General features: G+C 39.5%; 1 protein-coding gene across 1 annotated transcript in view; it reads left to right on the top strand.

The window, feature by feature from the left end:
- Positions 1 to 9566, top strand: part of LOC102817401 (protein FAM32A-like) — a 39697-nt gene extending 30131 nt beyond the window's left edge. The window contains exon 2 of the mRNA XM_006866977.1: positions 9232 to 9566. Within this exon, the coding sequence (XP_006867039.1) occupies positions 9232 to 9566 (335 nt within the window). The remainder of the gene's footprint in view (positions 1 to 9231) is intronic.
- Positions 9567 to 27909: the final 18343 nt, after the last annotated feature.

The following is a 27909-nucleotide window of genomic DNA, read 5'->3' as shown; positions in this document are numbered from 1 at the left end:
CCTGGTAGCACAATTGTTAATGCACTTGGCTGCTATCCTAAAGATTGTCGGAACTCACCAGCTATCCTTTGGAAGAAAGATGTGGCATTATGCTCCCATAAAGATTAGAAACTCTATGGAGAGTTTGTATTGACTTAATGTTATTATTGTTAATGAAACATGAAGAGTGTTTGAAAAGGTTCTATTGAGAAAGATGTAATGTACATTAAATGTAACGTGTGCCCAGAACTTTATAGCAACTACTCTACTAAAAGTATATAAACGTTGTTTCAAGCCTATCATTAATAACATGTTGCTAAGTGCCATCAAGTCAGTTCCAATTTATAGCCACCCTGTATAGGGTTTCCAAGAAGCAGTTGGTGGGTTTGAACCTCCCGTCCTTCCAGTTATCAGTGCAGTGCTTATCCTACAGTGCCACACCAAGATTTTATTTATAACATTTTATTGTTGCTGTTAAGTGCTGTCGAGTCAGTTCAGACTCATAGTAGCCCTGTACAGGGTTTCCAAGGAGCAGCTGCTGAGTTTGAACCACTGACCTTGTGGTTCAAACCAACCTTTCAGTTCAGTGTTTAATCCCACAGTGCCACACCAGGACTCCATTTATAACATAATGACAGGTAAATATTGGCTAACTTGAGTTTCATTTAATTAAACACTCATGCAGCTCTTACTAAGGACCGGGTTTTATGCTAGGCAACACACAAATAGAATTAATTCAAGTATTATTCTTACTCTTGAAAAAGAACTCTAGTCAGGGAGAGAAACACATAAAAAGGAAATGCAGTCAAGATGAATATGCACAACACTAGAAGTCTTTCCAAAGCATGAAAAGTGAGGCATGAAAAAGATTGTGGTCCAAGAAATAAGACAAGGTTTTTACAATGGAGGTGATATTTGAGTTGAACCAAGATGGCCATATCAACAAGGAAGGAAGGGTGTTGGTCGACTTTTACACAACCCCAGATTTCTTAACAGACCCAGGACTGCTAAGCAAAAAAGAATCAAAGTTGATGATTTAAGAAATTGTCAGTCTATCCAGATTGTAAAAAAAATATTAAAATTATAAGTTTAATTGCCAGGAAAGTGTGATCTGGAGAGAAAGCCAAGGGTGAGGTTTTTCAGAGTTTTTCCTGCTGAGATGCAGGAAAGATGATGGTGGCTTGAGCTAGTTAGGTTGGCACTAGGTAAAATTAGTTTTGTTGGCACTTCACATCTTGTCCTCTAAGCCTAGAAACAGAAGTATGTGGCTCCATTGTTGAAGAGCCCTCTTTTCTGACTGTCTAAACTCTCTGACCATCTAATACTGTCTGGAATAATGTCTTCTTCTCCAGTTAGAAATGATTGCCTTTTTTTTTTTTTTTTGCACTCTGGATTCTTCCCTGGAGTGGAAATCTAGCAGGAATGGTGTCTATCTGCTGTTCCTTCCCAAACCTTTCCATTATTTAGCCCTCCAGATCCATCAGTTAGGCAGCTCAGTGAGTCCACTTAGTCCATGGAAGAGTTGCCACCATACCTATTTCACTGTGGGTACAGACCAGAGCATGTTCTCTAGTAGCAAAATTGAAACGGAGAGAGAATATTGTTAGGAAGGTTCAATGTCACGCCCACTCCGAAGGAATCTGCGTGACAAAGGTCGCCGGATTGAAGGCATTGGCTTCAAAGGGAGCAAGCCCCTCGAAGTTGTTCCAGCTAGATTTATAGTCAGCCTTTAAATTTCTTGCTTTAATATATATATGTGTGTTTTTCTTGTGCTTCCATAGCAGACCCCTAAATGATGTTGTTTTAATAATCATACCTAACCCCTGTTTTAATAAAGTCGTGCTCTGAGAAGTTGGCAGAAGAATAGAGGTTACAATTAGCTGTGTAGAATTCACATTTAGGTAATGTTTGACAGAGCATTTTGGCCACAATGCATTCACCTGTTTGAAATAAATTGTTAACTTAACATTCACACACGATACTGAAGATAATAGTTAGAACACTAGGAGTTAGAAAAACAGGATATAAGAAAAGATCACATAGGAACATATGATTAACTTGAAACATTATGATGGTATATATTGAAATCAGATAATAAAAAGAATGTTGTGATCACACTTACGTCCTTTCCTTTCCCTCACAATAAAGCAGTTATTGTAGCTAGTAAAGCATAAGTAGTCTTAACAGAATATGGTAGAAGAATCATTAAATGTAGATGTTTGACTATAGAACTAAAAGTTTCTGATGTATTTCAAAGAAACTGTGATTACGCACATCCCCTGACTATTGTTATAAAGAAAATAATCACTGATTTTCCGAAACTAGCATTGATTAAACATTTATGTAAGTAGTAAAACGATATAAAAACTGTGGTCTTAGAGCAATAAAGAGAGACATCTTTGGATGGAAAGAGAGTCTCCATGAATTCATTCGCCGAATTATTTCCCACCAACAAAGACACCCGTGGGGTCTCACCCCCTCCGCTGTAGTGGTCGGTAGCAGTTCAAAATGACCAAAATCTTTAAAGAAGAAAACATGTCCTGATTAAGAGATCCTAAAACTAGAAGAATCACAGCAGCTGGTGCCAAAAGGAAATTTTATGAAGTATGACTGACGGAAGAACAAACAAATCTTTGTTGGAAGCAGTGCAGCCAGAATTTTCGTTAGTAATCAAGATAGCCAGACTTCGTCTCTCATACTTCGGACATGTTATCAAGAGCGACCAGTTCCAGGAGGACATCATGTTGGTAAACTGGAGGGTCAGTGAAAAAGAGGAAGACCCCCAACGAGATGGACTGGAACAATGGCAGCAGCAATGGACTCAAGTGTACTGACAATTGCAAGGATGGCGCAGGACAGGGTAGTGTTTTGTTCTGTTGTGCATAAGGTCGCTATGAGTTGGAACCAACGCAACAGCACCTAACAACATGACTAACAGCAGAGAAGAAAACATATCCATCCCTTCTTTTCATTTCTCTCAGTATGATTAGTATAATGTATTTATGGAACAAATATTTGAAGAGTGCCACTGTGCAAGTGTTGGACATGCTCAAATGTTAACATCTACAAAGAAAACTATTTCTCAAACAAGGTCACACTCACCAGTGCAGAACTTGAATATATCTTTTTGAGGAACACAATTCAATTGATCACATATGATTTTTCCCCCCTTATGCAATGCTTTGTTTTTCCTATAGTTAATGATTGCCTTATTTTCTTTAAGTTGCTTGTTTTGCTATGCATTTAAGAATATTACAAATTCTCCCAAACTCTCCAATAGCCTCTAATATAACTTTTTATAGATCAAATGTATCAGTTTATCTATCAGGGTTTTTTTCTCCCTTCTTGGATTATTTTTCTCTACCCTTCAAGTTTTTATTCCAGTCTCTGTTGCATTCCTGGTGTGACGCTGTAGGATCAGAACTAAATTTTGAAACATAAGGTTGGCGGATCAAACCCACCAGCTGCTCCTTGGAAACCCTTTGTAGGGTCCATATGAGTTATAACTGACTGGATAACACTTAACAACAACAACATAGCATAAAAGCATTTTCAGGCATGCAAGAAATCTAAACATGTACCTCTTAATTTGGAAACTACTGGAGGATGTTTTCCATATGAAAGTGGAAAAGAAGCTATTAGATTCATAAAACTGGGGACCTAATGCAGAAACCAATAATGATCAATACATTTTGATTGCATGTTTGATCTATTTCAGATTGAAGAAGTTGGTTGTTGTTGTTAAGTGCTGTGGAGTCGGTTCCGACTCATAGAGACCCTGCACAGGGTTTCCGAGGCTGTAAATCTTTTACGGGAGCAGAACATCTCATCTTTCTCCTGCGGAACCGCTGGTAGTTTCAAACTACTGACCTTGCGGTTCACAGCACGATTCGTAACCACTACGCTACCAGAGCTCCTTGAAGAAGTTGGTAGAATTCTTCTATTGCATCCTCACTGGCTTTAGTGGTTGGTGTGTAAATTTGAATAATAGTGGTATTAACTGGGCTTCCTGTAGATGCATGGATATTATCCTATCACAGACAGCATTGTACCTCAAAAAGCAATCTTAAATGCTTCTACAAAGAACAAAAATAGGTAACTTGCAGAAGAGACCTGAATCAACTCGATTGCACTTAACAACAACAAAATAGGATTAAAAAAAAAAAAGTGCTGGTATGGCACTGAAGGACAAGCACTGGACAGCAAGGACAGTTTGAATCACAAAGTTGGCTGTTCAAACTCACCAGCCACTCCTTGGAAATCCTATACAGGGTCACTATGAATTAGAACTGACTCAACAGCACTTAACACAGTAACATCATTGATCTGGGAGCCTGGTTTCTCTCTAGACCAGCTGCACAGCTGTCTTCCTAAGACTTCTTGGCATTCTTTTTTCTGTTTCTGCATTGTTGTTGTTGTTGTTAAGTGCCATTGTGTTGGTACCGACTCATAGTGACCCTATCCACAGCAGAATGAAACACTGCCCGATCCAAAGCCAACTTCACTACTGTTGCCATGCTTAAGTCCATTGATGCTGCCACTTGGCTAATCCATCTCCTTGGGGGTCTTCCTCTTTTTTTCTGACCCTCCACCTTACCAAACATGATATACCTCTCCAGTGACTGGTCCCTCCTGACAATATGTCCGAAGTATGAGAGACGAAGTTTGGCCATCCTGGTCACCAAGGAGCACTCTGGCTGCACTTCTTCCAAAACGGATCTATTGGTTCTTTTGGCAGCCCATGGCACTTTCAATATTCTCCTCCAACACTATTACTCAAAAGCATCAATTCTTCTATGGTCTTCCTTATTCACTGTCCAGCTTTTGCCTGCATATGAGGTTATTGAAAATACCATGGCTTGGGTCAGGCGCACCTTAGTTAAGCTGACATCTTTGCTCTTCAACACTTTAAAAAGTTCTTGTGCAGCTGATTTGCCTAAAGCAATATGTCGTCTGATTTCTTGACTGCTGCTTCCATGAATGTTGTTGGTTAATCTATCAACACTCACATTAGAAGGATTCACATTAGAAGTTTCAAAAAGCAAATAGCAGAATTTTACCCTTGTAGGTATATTGATACATATAAGAGCCTTAGGGTGATATAAGATAAGCATTGTACTACTAACTACAAGATCATCAACCATCAGCAGATTGGAGGGAGAAAGATGAGGCTTTCTACTAACAAGAGATTTATAGCCTCAGAAGCCATGTACTGTGTTACTGAGTTGGAATCCATTCGATGACAGTGAGGTTTTGTTTTTGTTTTTTTAAAGATGGGTTTATGAAAAATGCTATTGTTATTTTAACTGACTACAGGAATATTTTTATTAAATAATAAATTTCTGCTGAACACGGCACAAAAAATTTATAGACAGTCATTTTGGTGTTACCCCTCTGATTGTATCACCAGAACATCATACAGCCCCCACATTCCCCTAGTGACACCACTAGGTCCTAAGTCACTTATCTGAGCAAATGTTCTCGTCATTTATTTTTTTTTTATAATTTCCTCTCCTCTTCAGTTTTCCTGTGTTCTTAAATGTCCTCTTTGATAGATCCTCTGCTAGCATTCCACGTTACCTTCAAACTTTCCCATGAATTAACATTTTTTACCATCATATTTCTAATTTATAACTTTTTAATTGTACTTTTTTGTTGTTGAGATAGTTGTAGGTTTGTGTGAAGTTGTAAGAAAGAATGCAGAGAGATCCTATATAGCCTTTCCCCAGTTTCCTCCAATGGTAACATCTAACACTGTGCATAACTGCAGTGCAACTCTGCAAGTAGGAAATCGACATTGATACAACCCACCAGCCTAATCAGATTTCACCAGTTTTACATGTACTTGCTTATTTGTGTGTATTTAGATCTTTGCAATCTTATCGCATATAGAATCATGACCAACACCATGTCCAGATACAGAGCAGCTTCATCATCACAACAACTTCCTGCCACCCTTTTATAATAACCACAGCCATCCCCACTCCTCTACCTTTTCAAAGCCTTGGCAAGAACTATAATCTATAATCTATATGTGTGTGTATATATATATCATAATCTGATCTCCACCTTGATAAATTTGCCATTTCAAGAGTAAATAGAATCATATAGTATGCAACTTTATTTTGGTTTAAAAATGTCTTTTTTTATTTTTAACAATTTATTATGGCTTGAGTTACAAGAATTTTTACGAGTCTCTGTTCCTTTTAAAAAATAACATAATTCTCTCATAATGGATGAAATATCTTTCCTATATTTCTGATGAAAATTAAATAATTGGAATTGAGTTTACAGTTCAAACTCACCTGCTGCTCCTTGGAAACCCTATACAGGGTTGCTATGAGTCAGCACTGATTTAAGGCACTTCACAACGGTAGCAACATAACAGGAATGCCACAAATGGGTGGTTTCAACAAACAAATTTATTTTCTCACAGTTTAGGAGGCTTAAAGTCCAAATTCAGGACTCTGACCCTTGGAAAGACTTTCTTGGTGTCAGCTAATCCTAATCTCTATTCAGTTTTTGTCCCTCCTTCCCTTGGTAATCTTCATAGGGGATGTGGAGTGGTGGTGGAGTGGGCATCTGTCTTACACATCTGTGCTTCCTTGCTTCTGTACCTAATTGCCTCTGTAGGTCCTCATTTACACAACAAAGAAAATCCTATCCCTATTCCCAGAGTCCTGGTGTGATGTAGGATAAACACTGGACTGAAAGGTCTTTTGAATTGGGAGGTCAGTGGTTCAAACTCACCAGAAACTCACCTCAGAAACTGTACAGAATCACTGTGAGTCTGAACCGACTCAATGGCAATTAACAACAACATTCCCAAATGGGCTTATATCAACAGGTATTAAAGGTAGGATTTACAACATATTTTGGGGGCGGGAGGGGGTGAGCGGGGTCCCAACACAATTCAGTCCTTAACAGAGGCTTTCCTCAAATATCTGTCAGTTTCAAGCTATCTATTTATTTGTAGTTAAGAATGAGGTATTAAGAAGCAGCTTTGAAGCTCTGTGTGTTCCTTGGCCCCTTCCCAGCTGTTTTTCAGTTATATGTTCACATAGAAGGGCCATTTCATTGAGCGACTCCCATATGTTAACTCTTGCTCTTTTCTCAGGGTGTTAACATAGTTTCCCCAGAAAGAATGATCTAATCTCCTGTGCAGAATTTTCTATCAGTGTTTTAGGGACTTAAGGACTAAAGGCTTTATCATTTAGTGTGTGGATTTCCACTTAATTCCTCTGAAAACAGTGTTTAGATTCCCTGTTTCTCCAGTCTCCCATTTCCTGTCAGAGTCAGGAAGGATAGTTTCCTGGCTATGTTGGGTGTCCTGGAGACCTAGAGGTGTATTTGAATTTTATAGTTGTTGTTAGTTACCTTTGAATCTTCCCTCTCCATGCCTTCATTGATGTTGGTGTTAAGTGTTGTCAAGTCAATTCTGACTTCTAGCAACCCTGTAGAGGGTTTCCAAGGAGTGACTGGTGAGCTTGAACCACCAACCTTGCAGTTCAAACCGACTTGCTGCAGTCTAGCGCATTAACCCACAGCGCCACAGAATTTTAAATGACATTTTGGCCAACACTGAGGCACCAGTGCTGAGTACAAAGAGAAGTTCCTCCACATTCCAAGCTGGAATATTTGATGCATTCTAAAGGACACAGAACTAATTCTGTAACCTTTAACCCATCACCTTTCTCCAGACTGCATTTAGGAAAAGGCTAGAGATTGAGCAGGCAGGAAGAAGAGGATTGTTGTTTTTTAAAATGTTGGTCAAGCAAGAAATGCTCAACATTTCTCCTTTCTTACTTTGGAAGGTGCTGTAGGATAAGCTGGTGTGATGCTGTAAGATAAGCACTGGACTTATCCACTAGCTGCTTCTAGGAAACCCTATCCAGGGTCACTAAACTATGAGTTGGAACTGACTCGACTGAACCTAACAACAAAAACGTTGGAGGAGTCTTCAAATGGTTAATGTGGGTGGTGCAAATGGTTAATGTGGTCAGCTCTAACCAAATAGTTGGAGGTTCTAGTCCACCTAAAGGTACCTAGGAAGAAATGCCTGGTGATCTACCTCTGACAAATCAACCATGGAACACCCTACAGTTCTACTCTGATGCAGGTGGAGTTGCCATAACTCTAAATCAGCTTAAGGGCAACTTGTAGACCCTGGGGAAGGAAGGGGTTGCTTCTTCCCCAAATTAACACTCCATAAAAACTAAGTTGGGATTTGTAGGGCTCTTTGCTAAAGATTCAGGAGTGCTTTCCAAAGTTAGTATCAGTCAATAAATGGTTGTATAAATTTTCCTTAAAATTCCTGTTTTCAGCCCATCTCGACCTCATCTTTTAAAGTCCCTGGTGCTTTTATTCTAAGTCTTTCTAGAAGAATTGACTTTTCTTTGATACCTCTTCCTTGAGCAATAATGGTATCAGTTCCTTCTAGTCTACTAAGTTAGTTATTTCTCCTCTATCAACTTTCTGCCTTTCTAAATGTAGACTCTGGGTGTGACATTTTAGGATCAGCAACAGACTGTGAACCACAAAGGCAGTGGTTCAAACCCACCAGCTGCTCCTTGTAATGAGTCAGAACCCACCCTATGGCACTTAACAACAATAAATGTGCTAGCCTCACTTATTGCTATTGTGTGGTGGTGGTGGTGAGCAGTGGAGTCGGTTCTGACTCATAGGAACCCTGCATATGGTTTCCGAGGGTGTAAATCTTTACAGAGGTAGAAAGCCTCATCTTTCTGCTGTTGTGTGGTCCCCTATAAATTCAATTAAAAAAAAAAGCTATATTGAGTCTCTGGTGCGAGGGAACGGGGTGGGGAATTAAGACTGGCGCATGTGTTCAGTTCACTACTTTTTATTGGTGTCCAAGCAGTTATTTTAAAGATAAATAATAACATATTCAATTTTTCACAGTGTTAGTATTTAGTTTGTCTATACAGATCACCTTCAATTCTCCGCTTTTTCTCATATTTTTGGATTTTGAGACATTTCAATATCATGAAAGAGTTGAAATTTAACTTAAATGGGCTTTGTTTCATTAAAGATTTTAATAAGGGGAAAGAGCCTACAACTTAGAATTAAAGTGGGCCTTGGAGAATATATATGATCTTTGATTAATCTTGTAATCCTTGTGTCGAGTTTCACAGAAATTTTATACTTTCTCCAAAACATTTTACTTAGAAAATTTAACCCTATTGTAGAAATGAAAGAATATGCTTAAAAAGTCTGTATAAAGATTGCCGGCAGGCGCCACGGCAGTCTATGAGCAGGTCCAGAAGGGTTCCCTGAAACTGAAAGGCGTCGCAGAGCTCGGCGTGACCAAGCGAAAGAAGGACAAAGACAAGGCGAAACTTCTGGAAGCGATGGGAACAAACAAAAAGAACAAGGAGGAGAAGCTGTGCGGCCTGGACAAGAGGGCCCCGGCCCAGGTGGCCTTCGAGAAGATGCAGGAGAAGCGGCAAATGGAAAGGATCCTGAAGAAAGCATCCAAAACCCACAAGCAGAGAGTGGAGGACTTCACCAGACACCTGGACACATTCACGGAACATTACGACATCTCCAAAGTCAGCTGGACCAAGTAGCCTCCCACCCTATGGACATGTCATGGCCTCGAGGGGAAGTGAAACACAAACTTGGGTTTATATCCAGTGCCTTGGGCATCTTTCAGAAACATTCTTTTATCCATGCCTGTGCGTTTTCGGTTGTGTCAGTGCTTTTTGACACTGTCTCTCCATTCTGGGACTTGATTAAAGTAAGCTGGCTGTCCTTTCACCCAATTGTGGTTTCTCAGTAGCCCAGAGAAGATAAATATTTTCAGTGTGAATTGGAAAGCTGTGGAAGTTTATACAGCATGAAAGTTGTTCTGGTGTAAGTGCCACATACAAATGTCTAGTTCTCTGAGTTGCATTTAAGCCTCAGAGGACAACCAGCCAGCTCTCTTCACCCAGATAAAACTGACTCCCGAGGGTGAGGAGCTAACACTGCAGGTGTGGCCTCTGCCTTCAGATGTGAGCTCTACCCTTCTGAGCTCCCACTGTTGTTGTTGTTAGGTGCCATCGAGTGGGTACCGACTCATAGCGACCTTATGCACAGCAGAACGAAACACTGCCCGATCCTGGGCCAACCTCACTACTGTTGCCACGCTTGAGTCCATCGATGCTGCCACCTGGCTAATCCATCTCGCTGGGGGTCTTCCTCTTTTTCTCTGACCCTCCACCTTATCAAACATGATATCCTTCTCCAGTGACTGGTCTCTCCTGACAATATGTCCGAAGTATGAGAGACGAAGTTTGGCCATCTTGGCCTCTAAGGAGCACTCTGGCTGCACTTCTTCCAAAACGGATCTATTGGTTCTTTTGGCAGCTCATGGCACTTTCAATATTCTACTCCAACACCATAACTCAAAAGCATCAATTCTTCTATGGTCCTCCTTATTCACTGTCGAGCTTTCACATGCATATGAGGTTATTGAAAATACCATGGCTTGGGTCAGGCATACCTTAGTCCTCAAGCTGACATCTTTGCTCTTCAACACTTTAAAAAATTCTTGTTCAGCAGATTTGCCTAATGCAATACGTTGTTTGATTTCTTGACTGCTGCTTCCAGGAGTGTTGATAGTTGATCCAAGAAGAATGAAGTCCTTGACAACTTCAATCTTTTCTCCACTGATAATAATGTTGTTTATTGGTCTAGTGGTGTGGATTTTTGTTTTCTTTACATTGAGATGTAATCCATACCTAAGGCTGTGCTCTTTGATTGTCATCAGTAAATGTTTTAAGTCCTCTTCACTTTCAGCAAGCAAGGTTGTATCATCTGCATATATTAGTTGGGACTTAAGTTGCCCTATCCAGGATCTGGAGAAGTTACCATAACTTCTTTGCTGGTTTGCAGAGAACTGCCATGGGTGTCAAGCATAGGCATCCCTCCTGGTCCTTTTCTGAGCCCATAACTGGCCTGCAGCCCCTTCCCCAGTTTCCCCATTCCAGACATTTTTAATGGATTGGTCACCATGACCCCTGTAGTAGCTATGGCTAACCGATCACAGCCTTCTTTGTAATGAAAACCAGACTTGTCTCTCAACCACGACTCCAAACTGTCCTTGTAGTGAGTGAGTCAGAGTTGGCACATAACCTAGAACCTGTATGGGTGACAGGCCCAGGGCTGAACCCCAGCAGACAGGCATGTGTATGGTCAAATGTAGCACCCCACTACTGGTGCTGGAGAGCCAGGGTCTCGGGGCCTGTGCACTTGGGGAAAGTCTCTGCTGACACGACTTCCAAAAGTGTACCAAAGCCAGAAGACAAAAAAACAAATAAATACTGGCCTTGAAGCTGTTACATGTGAACTGTGGAATATAGAAAACAACTACCAATTATTAAATATGTCTGTGTGTCTTAATTAAAAGCTGTTTGATTTCTATTGAGAAAAAAAATCTGTATAAACTTTATTTATATTTGCTAGTAGTTAACTTTTCCATTTTTTAAAATCTTTTTCTCAAATGCTGAATCATATGAAAATAAATTGAAGCTCTGATACTTCTCACCTAAATATTTCATGTTCCATGAAATGAGTACCTGCTACATAACACACCTAAGAATTGTCATTTTAATTCAGTACAGTAAGCTAACCTCTAGTCCATATACAGATTCTCAAAATGTTTTTTATGCTTTGTGAATATTTATTCAATTTTGTTTCCATGTTACATTTGAAAGCTTGTCAGTTTAGTCTCTTTTAATTTAGAACAATATTTCTAATTTCATTGCTGTTATTTTTCATAGACACTGTTTTTTCTGATTAGTTCAGGCCTACTGTCTTAGGAGTTCTGGTAGCCTAGTGGTTACGAATTGGGTTGCTAACCTCAAGGTAGGCAGTTCTGAGAGAGAAAGATGAGGTTTTCTGCTCCCATAAAGATTTGCAGCCTCGGAAACTCTGTACAGGGTCACTATGCGTCGGAACCTACTCCACAGTATTTAACAACAATGACAACTATCTTTAAGGCTATCTCACATTCTGGATTTTTCTACTGCTTTCTTTATAGTTAGGTAAGATGTAGGTGAAACCTTAATTTTGGTAAGAATAGTGCTGAGAGGATACTGCTATTCACTGCCTTCCATCAGGAGGTGTCTTCGTTATTGAGTGCCACTATAACCCAAATACCACAAATGCATGGCTTTAACAAACCTTCACTTATTCCTTTGTAATTTAGGAAGCTAGAAATTGTGCCTTAGAAGGCCACTTGCAAGCTTTTAAGACCTTGGGCATCATGCAATGAACCAGGACATAGAATAGGAACACTAAACACATTATGAGGTCAATTAACAGGAATGTCCCAGGAAACCATGACCCTAAACCACAAAACCAATACCCTTTATTGCTGTTATGTAGTTGAAGTCTATTCTGACTCATGTAACAGAGTAGAAGTACTCTTAGATTTCTAAGTTGTAATTGTTACAGAAGCAGTTGTTTTCTTGGAAACTCTGATTGGGTTTGAACTGCCAACATTTTGGTTAGCAGCCAAATACCTAACCATTTGCTCCACCATTGCTCCTCTAATTAATTTAAATATTATTTTCTTTACAAAAGTTTCTCTCTCACTTTCTTACAGTGTTCTGTGTGTAGATACAGGGATTGAGACATAGGCTGGATGGGTAAGGGAGCAAGAGTGTGATGTGTAAGTATTTGCATATGCCACAAATATATAACAGCTTGAAAGAGGATATGTGTATATGTGTATTTACCTTCAATACAAATACAGTATGAATGTGGTGGAACACTGTTGTTATTGTTGCTAAGTGTTATTAAGTTGGTTCCAACCCATAGCGACCCTGTATACAGTGTCCAAGGAGCAGCTGGTGAGTTTGAACTATGCCCTTGTGATTCAAACCAATCTTGCAGTCCAGCACATTAACTCATAGAGCCTCACCAGGACTCCTATGGTGGAGTATACAGCAAGCAAAATGATGAAAATTTCCTAGATATTATCAAACAACTTAAGGCAATGTGTTGATGGTTCTGGGGGCTCATGATCACAGTCTCAAGGGACGCCATGGACAATTGGCATAACATAATCCACAAAGACAATGATCTACATCCTGCTTGGTTGAGTAGCATCTGGGATCTTGAAAATTCATGAGCAGCCTAGGTCTAAGGTACAGTTGCTGGTCTCTCTATGTGCAGAAGAAAGACAAATGATAGTAACTGAAGAGACTTAGAATCAATGAGTTCAATGGGCTAATAGAACATGTGGATATTAGTCTCCATGACTCTGAGACCAGAAGAACTAGATGGTGACCAGCTATCACGATCAACTGCCCTGAAAGGGATCACAGAGAATTCTGGATAGAGTGGGAGAAAATATGGAACAAATTTCAAAATTATTTAATTTGAAAAAAACAACAAAATCTGGGTTTACTGGTTAGAAAGAGACTGGAGGAACCTGAGATTATGGCTCTTGGCCACCCTTCAAGTCTGGAAAGGAACTCATCCTCGTGGTGCAATTTTCAGCCAAGCAGTACATAGGTTTATAGGGAGGACAACAACACTAGCAAGGTATTCTCACTATGAAATGGTCAATCATTCAAAATCAAAAGTGCAAAATATGTCTAAGGACAAAATTAAGAAAGGATAGGGTGGAATCCAAATAGGAAACACAGGGTGGAAGAAGGATAACGCTTGTTGCAGGGAGCGGATTGTAATTATTGAAATGAAACAAAGTGTATGATTTGTTGAGTATAAGGCTGATGATCTTGTCTGTAAACCTTCACTCAATTCACAATTTAAAAAAAAAAAAAAAAGAAGAAGAGCTATGGTGGTATATGAAGTCCACAGCATCCATGATGTCCCAGTGAGACTCTCTACCCTCTAGTGTAGTGGCAGGAGGTGATTCTTGGGACACAGCATCTGATGGTGCTGTCACAAATCTAGATACAGAGACAGATGAGAGAGAAGAGGAAGAAGGACTGAATGGTCTGAAGTTTAACAATTTCTGTGGACTCATGAGCCTAAGAACACCGAGGGCTGAGAAAGGGTGAAGAGGTCAGATGGTCTAAAATGCAGGGAGGTATGTGTGAACTACCAAACTTGCAGCTGGTATCCATTTGATCTAGTTTGGACAGCTAGGGTAGAGTTGACCAGAACCTGACCAGGTGAAGAGAAAGAGGTTTGATACTGTGAGAAGATGTAAAGGACTACAATTTTATGGTCTGGACTTAGCTTATGGATGTAGCTGCTCAAAGTTCCAATCAGAATGGAAAATTCTTCAGATCAAGAAACATGCTTGTGTCCTCAGTACTGGGGTGATAGGGATGGGAGCTTTAGAAATTGGCTATTGAGAATGGTGGGGATATAATGGCATGAAGTGGCTGACTTATAAACTTTCCTGGGTGAACTTAGTCTCAGAATGATTGGGGAAGGGAGAATCCCCACTGAGTAGTTTCCTTTATTCCAGATGTGTCTGGGGAAGAGAGTGTGGGGGAAGATACTGGTAAGCTTTTATGACTCAATTGTGAGTAATTGTTAACAGGGTCAGTTGTGATTATAAAAACTGTATTTGTAAAAGATGTAACAGAAAGGGGTGGGGGAGTTCATCCCTCACGTAAGAAAGGCAATAGCTAGCAAAGCTAGAGGGTAGCTTTCCAAAATTCACTTGATATTGCTTTTCTACCCAAAGTCTTCTTTGTTGTTGTTGTCAGCTGTCGGTTCTGACTCATAGTGACCCTGTATAGGGTTTCCAAGGAGCGGCTAGTGAGCTTGAACCACCAACCTTGCAGTTCAAACTGACCTTGCAGTTTAGCAGATTAACCCACAGCACCATACTAGGACGCCTTAACTCCCACCAAATGACTGGATGAGACCACGCAAATAGCATGTACAGGACTTTGACTCCAGGATTGGTTCATAATTCAGCTAGGTTTAAAAGGAGCCATTTCAGAAGCAGGAACAAATGATCCTAAGACCATCTAGAATGAAGAACCATGAGCAGAGCGTGAGAGGTGACAAAAGCAGCAGATGCAGAGGCAGCAGCTTCAGGCTTCCTAGGCCAAGAAGCTTAGTGACACTTCCCCAAGCAGAGGCTGAAAGGCCACATGGCTTAGATGCTAAAGACAGGTATGAGTTCTGTGTGGCCATTGCAATGAATTATGAAACCTAGCAAAGAAACAAGAGTGCTGTTGGAGAGGCGATTGGTAAAGAAGGTTGTAGAGTGGAGAAATGTCTGACCTCTGTCTTCCTTCTTGTGTAACCAGAGTACGTCTGACATGGCCTCCGTGCCATTTTCACAGTTACTTTGGAGTATACAACAATTTGTTACCTATTGACCTTTAACAAATAAAATAGTGGTGTGTGTTAAGATCCCAGTCAATCAGACAGTCAAATAGTGGCTCAATTTTATCATCTGTAAAATGGGATTCATAATAATACCTGAATTATAGTATTGTGATTAAGAAATGTGGTGTAATGTGTTTAAGCTAAGATTTGTCCAACGGAGGGTTGTTGTTAGAAGGGAGTAAATTTATATAAAAACACCTTGTATTTGTTCACTTACACTCCTGCTGTTTGTCACAGTTACACTGATATATCTGTGCAAATAAATTAACTCTCAAATATGTGATGATTCATTTGATGAAAACAAAAAAACAAATAAAAAATACGTTCACATGCCAATTTATGAGGGTCCTGGTCTTCCATTAAAAGAAATGTTTGTGTGTGTGTGCACGTGTGTGCTAGTTTTTTCACCTAACAAATATAAAATAGTTTGAGAGATTTTTGTTTTATTTACTTTGTTCTTTTGTGCTTTTCTTTGATGTGCACCTGCCAGTCTTGAGAGTAAACATGTACTACATATTGTAACGGTAGAAAGTTACAGAAGTGAGGAAGGGACAGGGAGAAGAATTAGAAATCCCACTGTTTACGGAAATGTTTAAAACAAAACAGTACACAAAATGTTTACGAATTGTTGAATGGAAAACTAATTTTGTTCTGTATGCTTTCACTCAAATCACAATAAAAAAAAAATTTTTTTTAAAGGTAAAACAGACACATTATAAATCTTTACTCCCTTTACAAATACTTTTCTTACAAAACATTCTTTAGCTAATCAGAGATGAATGTTCCATTAAATAGTATCAAAGTCTCCCAAAGTTAAATAAAGGTGTCTGATGTGATATCTCTTAAAATCAAGAGAGCTCACCACTGAGAATGCATACAATGTTGGTATGTAACATGCCCTAACACCTGAAGCACAATACTCATTGAAGGCTGACTTTGCAGAAAAGAACACATTAGACTGACTTAAGAAAGAAGTTCAGTGAAATGTTTATTCTTGGATCTGTGAGTCCAGATTTACAACATTATCATCCATGGGAATCACTCATTAATGCTTTCATACTTAAAACATGTTGGGAGTGGGATGGAAGGCAGTTTAGAATGAAAGTTGTTCTTTCACTGGAATCTGCAGAATTTGTACCATTCATTATTCAATATCATTTTTTCTTGAGTCAAGATCCAGAACCTGAAATACAGTTCAAAAAATTTTCCCTCTTCTGATTCCACCTGATTCAACTCAAACTGAACACTGTTTGGAGACTGATATCTCATATACCTTCTTGAATCAAGTACCTTAAAAGTGTGCTATTGCCCATAGAACAGACTATTGGCATTAAAGTTCCTTAATCATCTTCAAACTGCCTTTCCAAATAATTTTGTGTTGTTGTTGTTGTTGTTAAGTGCCATCGAGTTGGTTCCAACTCATAGTGATCCTGTAGGGTTTCGAGTAGTGGCTGGTAAGCTTGAACCACCGATCTTGTGGTTCACACTGACTTTGCAGTTCAGTGCCAAACCAGGACTCTTATTTTACATTAGTCTCTTTTATTTTGTAGTCTCCCCAAATTTTTATCTCCAAACCTTACTAACTTTTTACTGTTTCTTCTTTCAAAATGTTACATGATGATGCTGAATTGAAACTCAGATCTGGCATAAAACCCAAATCTGCTTCCGTTGAGTCAACTCTTGATTCAGATCAATGCAGTGATTAAGTGCTCAGCTGCTCACTGAAAGGTCAGTGGTTTGAACTTACCAGCCACTCCATAAGAGAAAGGTATAGCATTCTGTTTCTGTAAAGACTTACAGCCTTGGAAACCCTTGGGAGCAGTTCTATTCAGTCTTAGGGTCACTATGAAGACTGGTTTGGAATATTTTATTTGATCAATATATCAAATAGGGTATTTTTCTGTGGTTGAAGTAGCTGGAATCTGCTTAGCATTAAAAACATAGATAATACATAATCAGTTGCACTTTTAAAGCTATAATTTTTCTAATGGCAGAAGGTAGTCTGGTTTCTTTACTAAGTTTCCTGAGCCTACATTCAATGGATCACTTTGCTACTTTCTTGAGTAAATACTATCACAATACCAACTAATTTTATAAACTAATCACACTCAACTATACTGTATGACTTGCCATTTACAAGCTACTTGTGGCAAAACTTTTGTATATTAGAGACCCTCTGGTAGTTTCATGATATTTTAAAAACTGAGTCTGCCACATATTGGATCTACTAACAGTAGTAGAAATGTATGCCATCCAACATTACTGAGAAAGAGCACCCATGCCAATTTTTAAATGTAGAGCCATTAAGTAACTAGACTTTTGGAGGAAACAAGTTTTACCCACTTACGAACTGCACCAAGTATGGATGTTCAAGAGACTCCAGTGGAAAATGAACTTTTACTTGTTTGTGTTCTGCTTCAGTGGAGTCCTGTTGTGGTGCTGTAGTGTAGGATAAGCACTGACTGGTGAGGGTCTGCTGCTGAGAACCAAACCCTCAAGGTCAACAGACATCAAGATGAAGACTTAACATTAAATCCATTGGACAAAAGAAAAAATTTAATTCAAATTGGCAACATGTAAAAAAAAAATTGGTATAGAATGCTTAGAAAAATAATGAGTGCTGGCAGGGTGGTATGCTAAAATGTACAATGCATGCATTTATCTGTGCAAACATACAGTGTTCAAGGTTTATAAGAAGCATGCCAGGAATGACTAATATACAAAGTGTGCTCTTGGCATTTTCACCACGAGGAAGTGTGGTGAGCCTGTCATCTCCTGGCTGTGTCTGTTGTATACTTTGGTGACGGCAAACAGGAGGAGGTGGTGGGTGTCATGGTTACTTCTGATTAAAGACAGCACATCTTAGAGAAAAAGAAACAAATTAAGAGATAAATTAGTATTTTGTATTTCCTTGAATATATAGCATACCCACAGGAAAAAACATTTTTGTTAACTTGTACCAAAAGTCTACTATAGTCCATAATGTTTCATTTTTAGTTTGGTGCATACCTCTTGTTTAGTATCAATCACTAACCACTCCTCATCTCCTTATTTTAAAGATTCGTATTTATACTTATTAAAATTAATTTAACTTAATGGGAATGAGTATATTCTGGATTTTATTGTCAACAATGTACTTGTCAATCACTGTAAAAATAAAAACTTGATACATTTGCCTTGGTTGTGGCCCAATGCCTTTTCTTTTCGCTATTAGTTCACTCAAAGTAGACTTATCTACACTCATGACAGCAGAGCATTTACTTATGTGTACTAGTATAAAGCAAAATGTTCTTCAAATCAGCCCAGAGCATAATAGCTAGACTTTTGAAAAGTAGCCTCATTTAATCTGGATGAATCCCTCTCTTGCCGAAATTAATATGTGATTCTAGTTCTGTAAAATGCAAAATTGTAATAAAAATTGCTTCTAAACATGGAATGGAATTCCTAATCAGATGATTTTTGGTGATCAGAAATTCCTATTTCTCTGTCCATTTGTCAGATTCTTTAAAAATATTTCAAAGTAACCTAGAGATTTGGTGCATTAAGGATTTGCTTATGTACAGAGTAAAATGGGAAGTGCAAATGAGGGTGGGGATGGGAGAGAAAAGCAAAAGATGAATCCTGAGAGAAAGGTTGTTGTTGTTAAGTGACATACAGTCAGTTCCAACTGATAGTGACTCGGTATAGGGTTTCCAAGGAACAACTGGTAAGTTTGAACCACTGACCTGACAGTTTAAACCAACCTTGTGGTCCAGTGCCTATCCTGCAGCATCACACCAGGACTCCAGGGTGCGCAGAAGCTCATAGACTAAGCCTACCAAAACCCAAAAATGAAACCCAGTGCTAGTGAGTGAATTCCAGCTCATAGTGACTAAGTTTACCTGGCCTCAAAGTGGATATGCACATACCAATGTATAAAATCTAATGCATGGGAATATCAGAAGAGCTTATTATATTTATTTTTTTCTCTAAAAAGAAGGGTAAAAATGACTCATATCCTTGACTCATATCATTGACATAGGCATCCTCTGCTTAGTCTGCTCATCAGCTAATGATACCCTCACACCCTGAGGGGGCCAAGGGGCCTCCTGTACAGTTTGAGTGCATTCACACTCTCAGTAGGTTTATGTTTGTGGCAATTGATGTGGACATTGCTAAGAAGATTTACAGATTATGTGATCTGGTGTTTTCACTGGTAATCCTTAGAAAAGGGCCAACTGGCTTTAAAAAGATTTCTTCAATGAGAAACAGGACAAACTACAGATTTACAAAAATAAATAAAACTAGAATACAGAAAATACTGTAAAACCAAGGAAACAACAAAAGCATTAACAGCTAATATTTATCCAACTCTTACTGCAAATTCTCCATAGTCATATGGTGAGATAAAAATGGTTTAATTTGAACTAAGAAGCAGTGGGCCACAGAGTTTTAATATCATCAATATTAAACCCAAAAAACCCAAGCCCACTGCCATCAAGATGAATCTGGCTCACAGGGATTCTTTGTAGGATTTAAATATTTATAGGAACAGAGTTTATGTTTACTGTAATTTGATATTACCTGACACATATGTGTAGTGGGTCTTCAGCCAATGATGGTACAAGAACACTACCATGATTGAAAAGATATATGTTTTTGTTGTTGTTGTTAAGAGCCGTCAAGTCAATTCCAACCCTTAGTGACTCTGTATAGGGTTTCCAAGGAGAAGCTGGTAAGTTCAAATGGATTTGCAGTCTGACACATTAGCACACAGCGCCACACCAGGACTCCAACCAAAAAGATATATAAACATGTAAATTATTTTATATATGTCTAATCTTTTTAATCTATCCCCTTCCAGACCCCTGGTGGCACAATGGTTAAAATGGTTGGCTGCTAACCAGAACTTTGGTGGTTCGAACTCATTTATTGCTCTTTGGGAGAAAGAATGGCACTGTGTTTCCATAAAAATGTACAGCCTTGGAAACCCTATGAGGCAGTTCTACTCTGTCTTTAGGGTCTCTGAGTAGGAATTGACCCAATGACATTGGGCTTTCTATTTTTTGTTTTGCCTAATCTTTTCTAGTCTTATATTTTGCATGTTATAACTGCATATAATATATTAGATTATTTTCATAACTAGATATATGAGGGGGATTCAAAAAGTTCATTGAAACAGAAAGGAATTAAAAGATAATAAAACTTCTTTTGAAGTCCCTTCCTATGTTAGGCTTGCATGTGTTCCCGGGTGGTTCAGTTAACTTGCTATACTACATACCAAAAGGTTAGAGGTTCAAGCCCACCCAGAGGTACCTCAGAAAAAAGGCCTGGTGATCTACTTTTGCAAATAAATCATTGAAAACTCTATGAAACATGGTTCTAATCTGATAAACATGGGTCTACATGAGTCAAGGTTGACTTGTCAGCAACTGGTTACTAGTTAGACATGCAGACTGATTTGGTTAACATTGCTATTGGTGTTAGGTGCTATCTTGTTGGTTCTGATTCATAGTGACCCATGCACAACAGAACAAAACACTGCCTGGTCCTGTGCCATCCTCATGATAGCTGCCTCCATGTCAGTTTCATCTCGTTGGGGTTCTTCCTCTTTTTCTTTGACCCTCCATTTTACCAAGCATGATATCGTTTTCCAGACAGGTTTCTTGATATATGAGAGATGAAATCTCACTATCCCGGTTTCTTAGGAGCTATTTGGCTGTACTTCTTCCAACATAAGTTTATTCTTCTGGTGGTCCATGGTATGTTTAATATTGTTCACCAACATCATAATTCAAATGTATAGATTCTTCTACAGCCTTCCTTATTCATTGCTCAACTTTCACATGCATAGGAGGTGATTGAAAATACCATGAATGGGGTCAGGTCCTTACAGCAACTTGTTTGCTCTGTAACACTTTAAAGAGGTCTTTTACAGTCAGATGCAATATGTCCTTAGATTTCTTGAATGCTTCTGATTTGAGTGTTGATTGTGGATCCAAACAAAATGAAGTCTTTGACAACTTCGATCTTTTCTGTGTTTAATTAGTTTATCCAGTTGTTAGCATTTTCATTTTCTTTACATTGAGGTACAATCCATACTGAAGACTGAGGTCTTTGATCGTCATCAGTATTTCCAAGCCCTCTTCAATTTCAGCAATGTCAGCTGTCCATCTGCATATTGCAGGTAGTAAATGAGTCTTCCTCCAGTCCTGATGCCATATTTTTCTTCATATAATTCTGCTTCTTGGATTATTTGCTCAGCATACAGATTGAATAAATATGGTGAACGGATACAACTCTGCTGCACAACTTTTCTGATTTTAAACTAGTCAATATCCCCTTGTTCTGTTCAAATGACTGCCTCTTGTTCTATATACAGGTTCCTCATGAACACATGAGTATATAAGTGTTCTGGAATATGATTCTTCACAATGTTATCCATAGTTGGTTATGATCCACATAATTGAATGCCTTTGCATAGTTAAAGCTCAAGGAAACATCTTTCTGGTGTTTTCTGCTTTCAGCCAAGATCCATCTGACATCAGCAGTGATATCCTTCCTTCCACATGTCTTCTGATTCCATCCTGAATTTCTGTGAGCTCCTGGTCAATACACTCCTGCAATCATTTTGAATAATCTCCCCAACGTTTTACTTCATGTGATATTAATGAGACTATTTGATGATTTCTGTATTCTGTTGGCTCACCTTTCATTGGAATGGTTAGCAACCCAAAACTGTGGGGCTATAAAACCACAATTTATTATCTGCCATGTTTCGTAAATTGCCTGGGCTTAGCTGGCAAGTATTCACTCGGAGTTTCTCTTGCTATTACGATCAGCCAGCTGAACTTCAGTTATGTGAGGGCTTACTGGGCTAGATATTCATGATGGTAAGTAATACTGACTGTTGAAGCGATAGTGGTGCAGCAGGTTAAGCATAGTGGGCTAACTACAAGCTTTGGTTAGTCAAACCCACCAGTTGGACTGAGGGACAAAGATACAGCTATTGATTTTGGTAAAGATTTACTTTTGGAAACCCTAGGGAGCATTTCTACTCTGTCCTGTCTGGTGACTATGAATCACAATGGACTCTATGGTGGTGGTTTGTTTGGTTCTGTTGACTGGCTGCTCTGGTAGCTTAGTGGGTAAGTAGCTCTGCTGCTACTAAGAGGTTGGTGGTTTGAAGCCCACAAGTACTATGAAGTCTGTAGAGATTTCTAGCCTTTGGAAATCCTATGGAGCAGTGCTACTCAACCCCAAAGTTCACTATAAGTTGGAATCAATTTGACCACAGTGGATTTGGTTTTGGGGAGGACAGTCTAAAATTAAGGCAGTAGAAGTCACTACACAAGGTAAAGTGTAAGCCCAGACCTGGATCTGCAATCACTTCTGCACATCTGTACTATTCTTTTGGTCGAATCAGTTCCAGTGTCCACCAGATTCAAGAGGATGGGGAAATAAACTCCACTTCCTGGTTGTTGTTGTTGTGAAGTGCCATCTAGTCAGTTCTGACTCATAGTGACCCTGTATAGGGTATCCCAGGAGCAGCTGATAAGCTTGAGCCGCCAACCTTGCAGTTCAAATGGTTTTGCAGTCTGGCGTGTTAACCCACAGCACCACACCAGGACTCTACCTCTTGGTGGTTGTTGTAGTTGTTAAGTGCCGTCAAGTCGATTCCAACCCCTAGTGACCCTATATAGGGTTTTCAAGGAGCAGCTGGTGAGCTTGAACCACTACCTCTTGATTTGTTGTTGTTGTTATGTGCCGTGGAGTCGGTTCTGACTCATAGTGACTCTGTACAGGGTTTCCGAGGCTGTAAATCTTTACGGGAGCAGAAAGCCTCATTTATCTCCCATGGAACAGCTGGTAGTATCCAACTGCTGACCTTGAGGCTCGCAGTCCAATTCGTAACCACTACACAACCAAGAGCGGTATATAAGATGTGGCCATCTTTAGAAAATATAATCTGCTATACATGTTCAAGGAGTCCTAGTGTGGCGTTATATGATCAGAAATGGAGAGCTAATGCCAAGGTTGGAGGCTCAAGCCCACCAATTGCTTTTTGGAAACCCTATACAGGATCACTATGAGTGGGAACTGACTTGGCAGCACTTAACATGTTCAAATGTTTACTAGCACAAATGTACAAATCATACAGTTTAGAGATCACTGCTCTAGGCACTTGGCAACATTGAAATGATCAAAGCGTGAGCCAGCTTCCATACCTGTAGCCTTGGGAAATCTAGCTCCACCCACTGCCATCAAGTCCATTCCAACTCATAGTGACCCTCCAGGCAGAGAAGAATTACTCCATAGGTTTTCCAAGGCTATAAATCTTTATAGAGCCATACTGCCTCAGGTGGGTTCAAACCACCAATTTACAAAACAGAACTATTGGTGTGTGTGTATGTGTGAGTTCTTTGAGTATTAAATAAGGAAATGTACACAAAGGGCCCAGCACATTGTAACAGGCTAGATCAGAGTCAGATAGTCATCTAAGTTGGAAAGTGAGAGGTAAGGAAAACCTTTCCTGAGACAATACTGTGAGGATAGCATAGAGGAGGTGGAAGATGAAGACTGGAGCTAGGGATCACCTCCAAGAATGTTGCCATTAGTCAGGAAAGCGGAGTAGCAGTGAAGGAGAGAAGTAGTCAGTTGAGAAGAAAAACGTACAGGCAGAAGTCTCAGTGAAACTTGATGATATAGAATAGAGTGAGAAAAAAAAAGAAATAAACCCTAAAACATGAGGTATGCTTTTGTGATGGATCTTTTGTAGACTGTTAATAGCTTTATTATGGAGTCTCTGCATAATGCAAATGACTAAGCACTGTACTAGTAACCAAAAGGCAGGTGGCTCAAATCTACCCAGGGGATCCTGGCAAGAAAAGCTGCGATCATGCTTCTGAGAGGCTACAGTCTTGAAAGCCCTATGGAGCATCACACGTGGAAATCAACTTGATAACAGCTAACAACAGTAAGATTTATTAAAAGATTTGTTCCCATATAGTCATAAAGTGCTCCTGAAAAGTAGCATGTGTCAACCAGCGACAACCATAACCAGTGGGTTCAAACCACCAATTTACAGATCATACCTCTCAGACACATGATTTACCAGGCTTGTCTTGCCAGGATCCCTTGGGTAGATTTGAGCCACCTGCCTTTTGGTTACTAGACTAGCCCTGGATACTTCCACATAAAAATCTTACTTACCTGGTGTTTTTAAACCATATGCTCTTGAGATTTCAGCATAGGGAAACCAATAACCTTACACCTATTATAATGACCCAATCATAAACTTGCCCCTCCCCACCCCTGCTTTGAAATGATGCACTTTTCAAATTATTGTTCAAGTTAGAAAACATGAAAGTTGTCATTTTTATTAAATTTAGAGTGAACATAGATAGATATACACATGTTGTTGCTCTGTGCTGTAAGGTCAGTTCCAACTCCTCGTAAACCTGTATAGATTTTTCAGAGAGCAGCTGGTGGGTTTGAACTGCCAACTTTGCGGTTACTAGTTAAATGTTTATCTTACAAGGGTCTAATATACACATAGTGCAGGAAATTGCTCCTTTGTTAAAGGAGTTTGGCATTAAATGAGGCTAACTGAGATTTGTTTTGTCAAGCATTCTTCATGGGTTACCTTTCCAGAGAAAGGAAAGAGTAGGGTGGGGGGTGGTAGGGATGAGGTGGGGTTGGTGTTTTTAAGAAGTAGAAATTTTGCCTCTATCCTGTTTGACTCCTCAGTATTGAGCAAGAAGCATATGAATAATGTTGTTGTCCTATATATAATCCCAAATGTAGGATTTCCGGGGAGCGGTTGATGAGTTTGAACCACCAACTTTGCTGTTAAAACATACTTTGCAGTTCAGGGTTCAGCGGTCATCCCACAGCACCACACAGGTGTGCTGATTGTTTTCTGAGTCCTGTGGTGGCACTATAGAATAAGCACTGAGCTTGTAACGAAAATATTGGCAGTTCAAGCCCACGAATTCAAAACCATATAGAGTCAGTATGAGTCAGATTGACTCAATGGTACATAACATCCACAACAGATTGTTTTCTCAATGGAATTTCACCAGTTACCATCCACATGCCTTTCCTGTTTGTCTCTAATCAGATTCTTTCTGAATTTCAGATGCCCTTTGAGAGGTGTCTCAGAACTCAGTATGCCTCAAACCAGATTCATGCTCCTGCCCTCAAACTATTTCATCAGTCAGTCTTTCAATTCTAGTGAATATCACCAAGCAGATGAGCAGGTCAAAACCTAAGGACCCCTCTGACATGGTTCTTTCTCTTGTTTTCAGATCCATTCTAACCATTGCTGAAATCCAGCTGCTTCTCTCCATCTGAATGACCTATCACTATTGTAGTTAGGTGTTGTTGAATCAGTTCTGACTCATAGTGACCCTATGCACAACAGAACGAAATACTTGCCAGTGTGAAATTACCCCTCCCAATTGTTATTATGTTAGAGTGCTTTGTTGCTGCTACTGTGTCAATCCATCTCATTGGGGTCTTCCTCTTTTTCACTGACCTTCCACTTCACCAAGCATGATGCTCTTCTCCAGGGACTGTTCCCTCTTGACAACTTGTCCAAAGTATGGGCGATGAAGTCTTGCCATCCTGGCTTCTTTGGAGCTTTCTGGCTGTACTTCTAAAACAGATTGTTTTTCTTCTGGCAGTCCATAGTACTTTCAATATTCTCCACCAACATCATAATTCAAATGCATCAATTCTTCTATGGTCTTGTTTATTCAATGTCCAACTTTCACATGCTGTGAGGTGAATTCTGACGATTGACTTCTTTCCCAGGCTGTGAAAGAAGCCAGTTTTGGAAATTCATTTCAATATTCTTGATCTGCAAGTGTATCTGTTGTTTGAATTCTCCTTGGAGAGAGCTTTAACATCTGCTTGGTAATGCCATTGGGTCAGCTGAACTCTTTAATATAAGTTCATTTTTGTATGACTGCTACAGTAATGCCCACTACTGGTTGGGTATACCCTTGCCTACCCTCCCAATCTTACTGTGGACCAAACTCCCTTCTCTTCAACCACTTGGACTATATTTCCATCTTTTGTAAACACCCTGTTCTTTCCTTCAGAGCTATTTCTTTACTTGGCACATACTTTCCTTTAGGACAGTCTTTATCTGCTCTTCCCTTACTTTTTCTAATTCTTCAGATCTCTTTCTGACTTTCCAAGACTTCCTGACTAGATTGCATTCCATTATTAGAGGTTCCAGGTGCACAGGTAGCACCTGTCTCATAGCAGTTCTGCTTTTGTTTGTAGGATTAACTTAATATATTTCTTTCTTAGATGGAGGCAGTCCCAGGTTGAAATTGGGGCCTGCTCAGAAAGCATCCCCAGCACCTAGACTAGTATCTGACAAATGGGAGATACATAACACATATATTTCAACAGATATTAGACTTGCTATTGAACTTTGCTATTGATCCCATGTGAGTAAAGTTTTGCTAAAGGTAATACAGAAATGGCTACAATCTTACATTGACGGAGAACTTCCAGAGGTTCAAGCTGGATTCAGAAGAGGACATGGAGTGAGGGATATCATTGCTGATGTCTGATGGATCTTGGCTGAAAGCAGAGAATATCAGAAGGATGTTTACCTGTGCTTTATTGACTACGCAAAGGCTTTTGATTGTGTGGATCATGACAAGCTATGGACAACATTGAGAAGTATGAGTATTCCAGAACACTTAATTGTGCTCACTTAAATGAGGAATCTGTACCTGAACCAAGAGGAAGTTGTTCCAACAGAACATGAGAACACTGAATGGTTTAAAATTAAGAAAGGTGTGCGACAGGATTGTATTCGTTCACCATGCTTATTCAATCCGTATGCTGAAAAAATAATCTGAGAAGCTGGGTTCTATGAAGAAAAACATGGCATCAGGATTGGAGGATGACTCATGAACAACCAGCACTATGCAGATGATACAACCTTGCTTGCGGAAAGTGAAGAGAACTTAAAACATTTACTGATGAAGATCAAAGAGCATAGCCTTCGGTATGGATTACATTTCAATGTCAAGAAAACAAAAATCCTCACCACTGGACCAATAAACAACATTCTTATCAACAGATAAAAGATTGAAGTTGTCAAGGACTTCATTTTTCTTGGACCAACTATCAACAATCATGGAAGCAGCAGTCAAAAAATCAAACAACGTATTGTGTTAGGCAAATCTGCTGCACAAGACCTTTTTAAAGTGTTGAAGAGCAAAGATGTCAGCTTGAGGACTAAGGTGCACCTGACCCAAGCCATAGTATATTCAATAACCTCATATGTATGTGAAAGCTGGACAATGAATAAGGAAGACTGTAGAAGAATTGATGCTTTTCAGTTTTGGTGTTGGAGGAGAATATTTCAAGTGCCATGGGCTGCCAAAAGAACCAATAAATCCATTTTGGAAGAAGTGCAGCCAGAGTGCTCCTTGTCTCTCATACTTTGGATATATTGTGAGGAGGGACCAGTCACTGGAGAAGGATATCATGTTTGGTAAGGTGAAGAGTCAGAGAAAAAGAGGAAGACCCCAACGAGATGGATTGACCAAGTGGCAGCATCGATGGACTCAGGCGTGGCAACAGTAGTAA

Source organism: Chrysochloris asiatica, unplaced genomic scaffold (genome assembly GCF_000296735.1).
Source record: "Chrysochloris asiatica unplaced genomic scaffold, ChrAsi1.0 scaffold00098, whole genome shotgun sequence".
Classification (NCBI taxonomy): domain Eukaryota; kingdom Metazoa; phylum Chordata; class Mammalia; order Afrosoricida; family Chrysochloridae; genus Chrysochloris; species Chrysochloris asiatica.
Note: the sequence above shows the minus strand (reverse complement) of the source record. Positions and strands in the feature narration are given on the sequence as shown.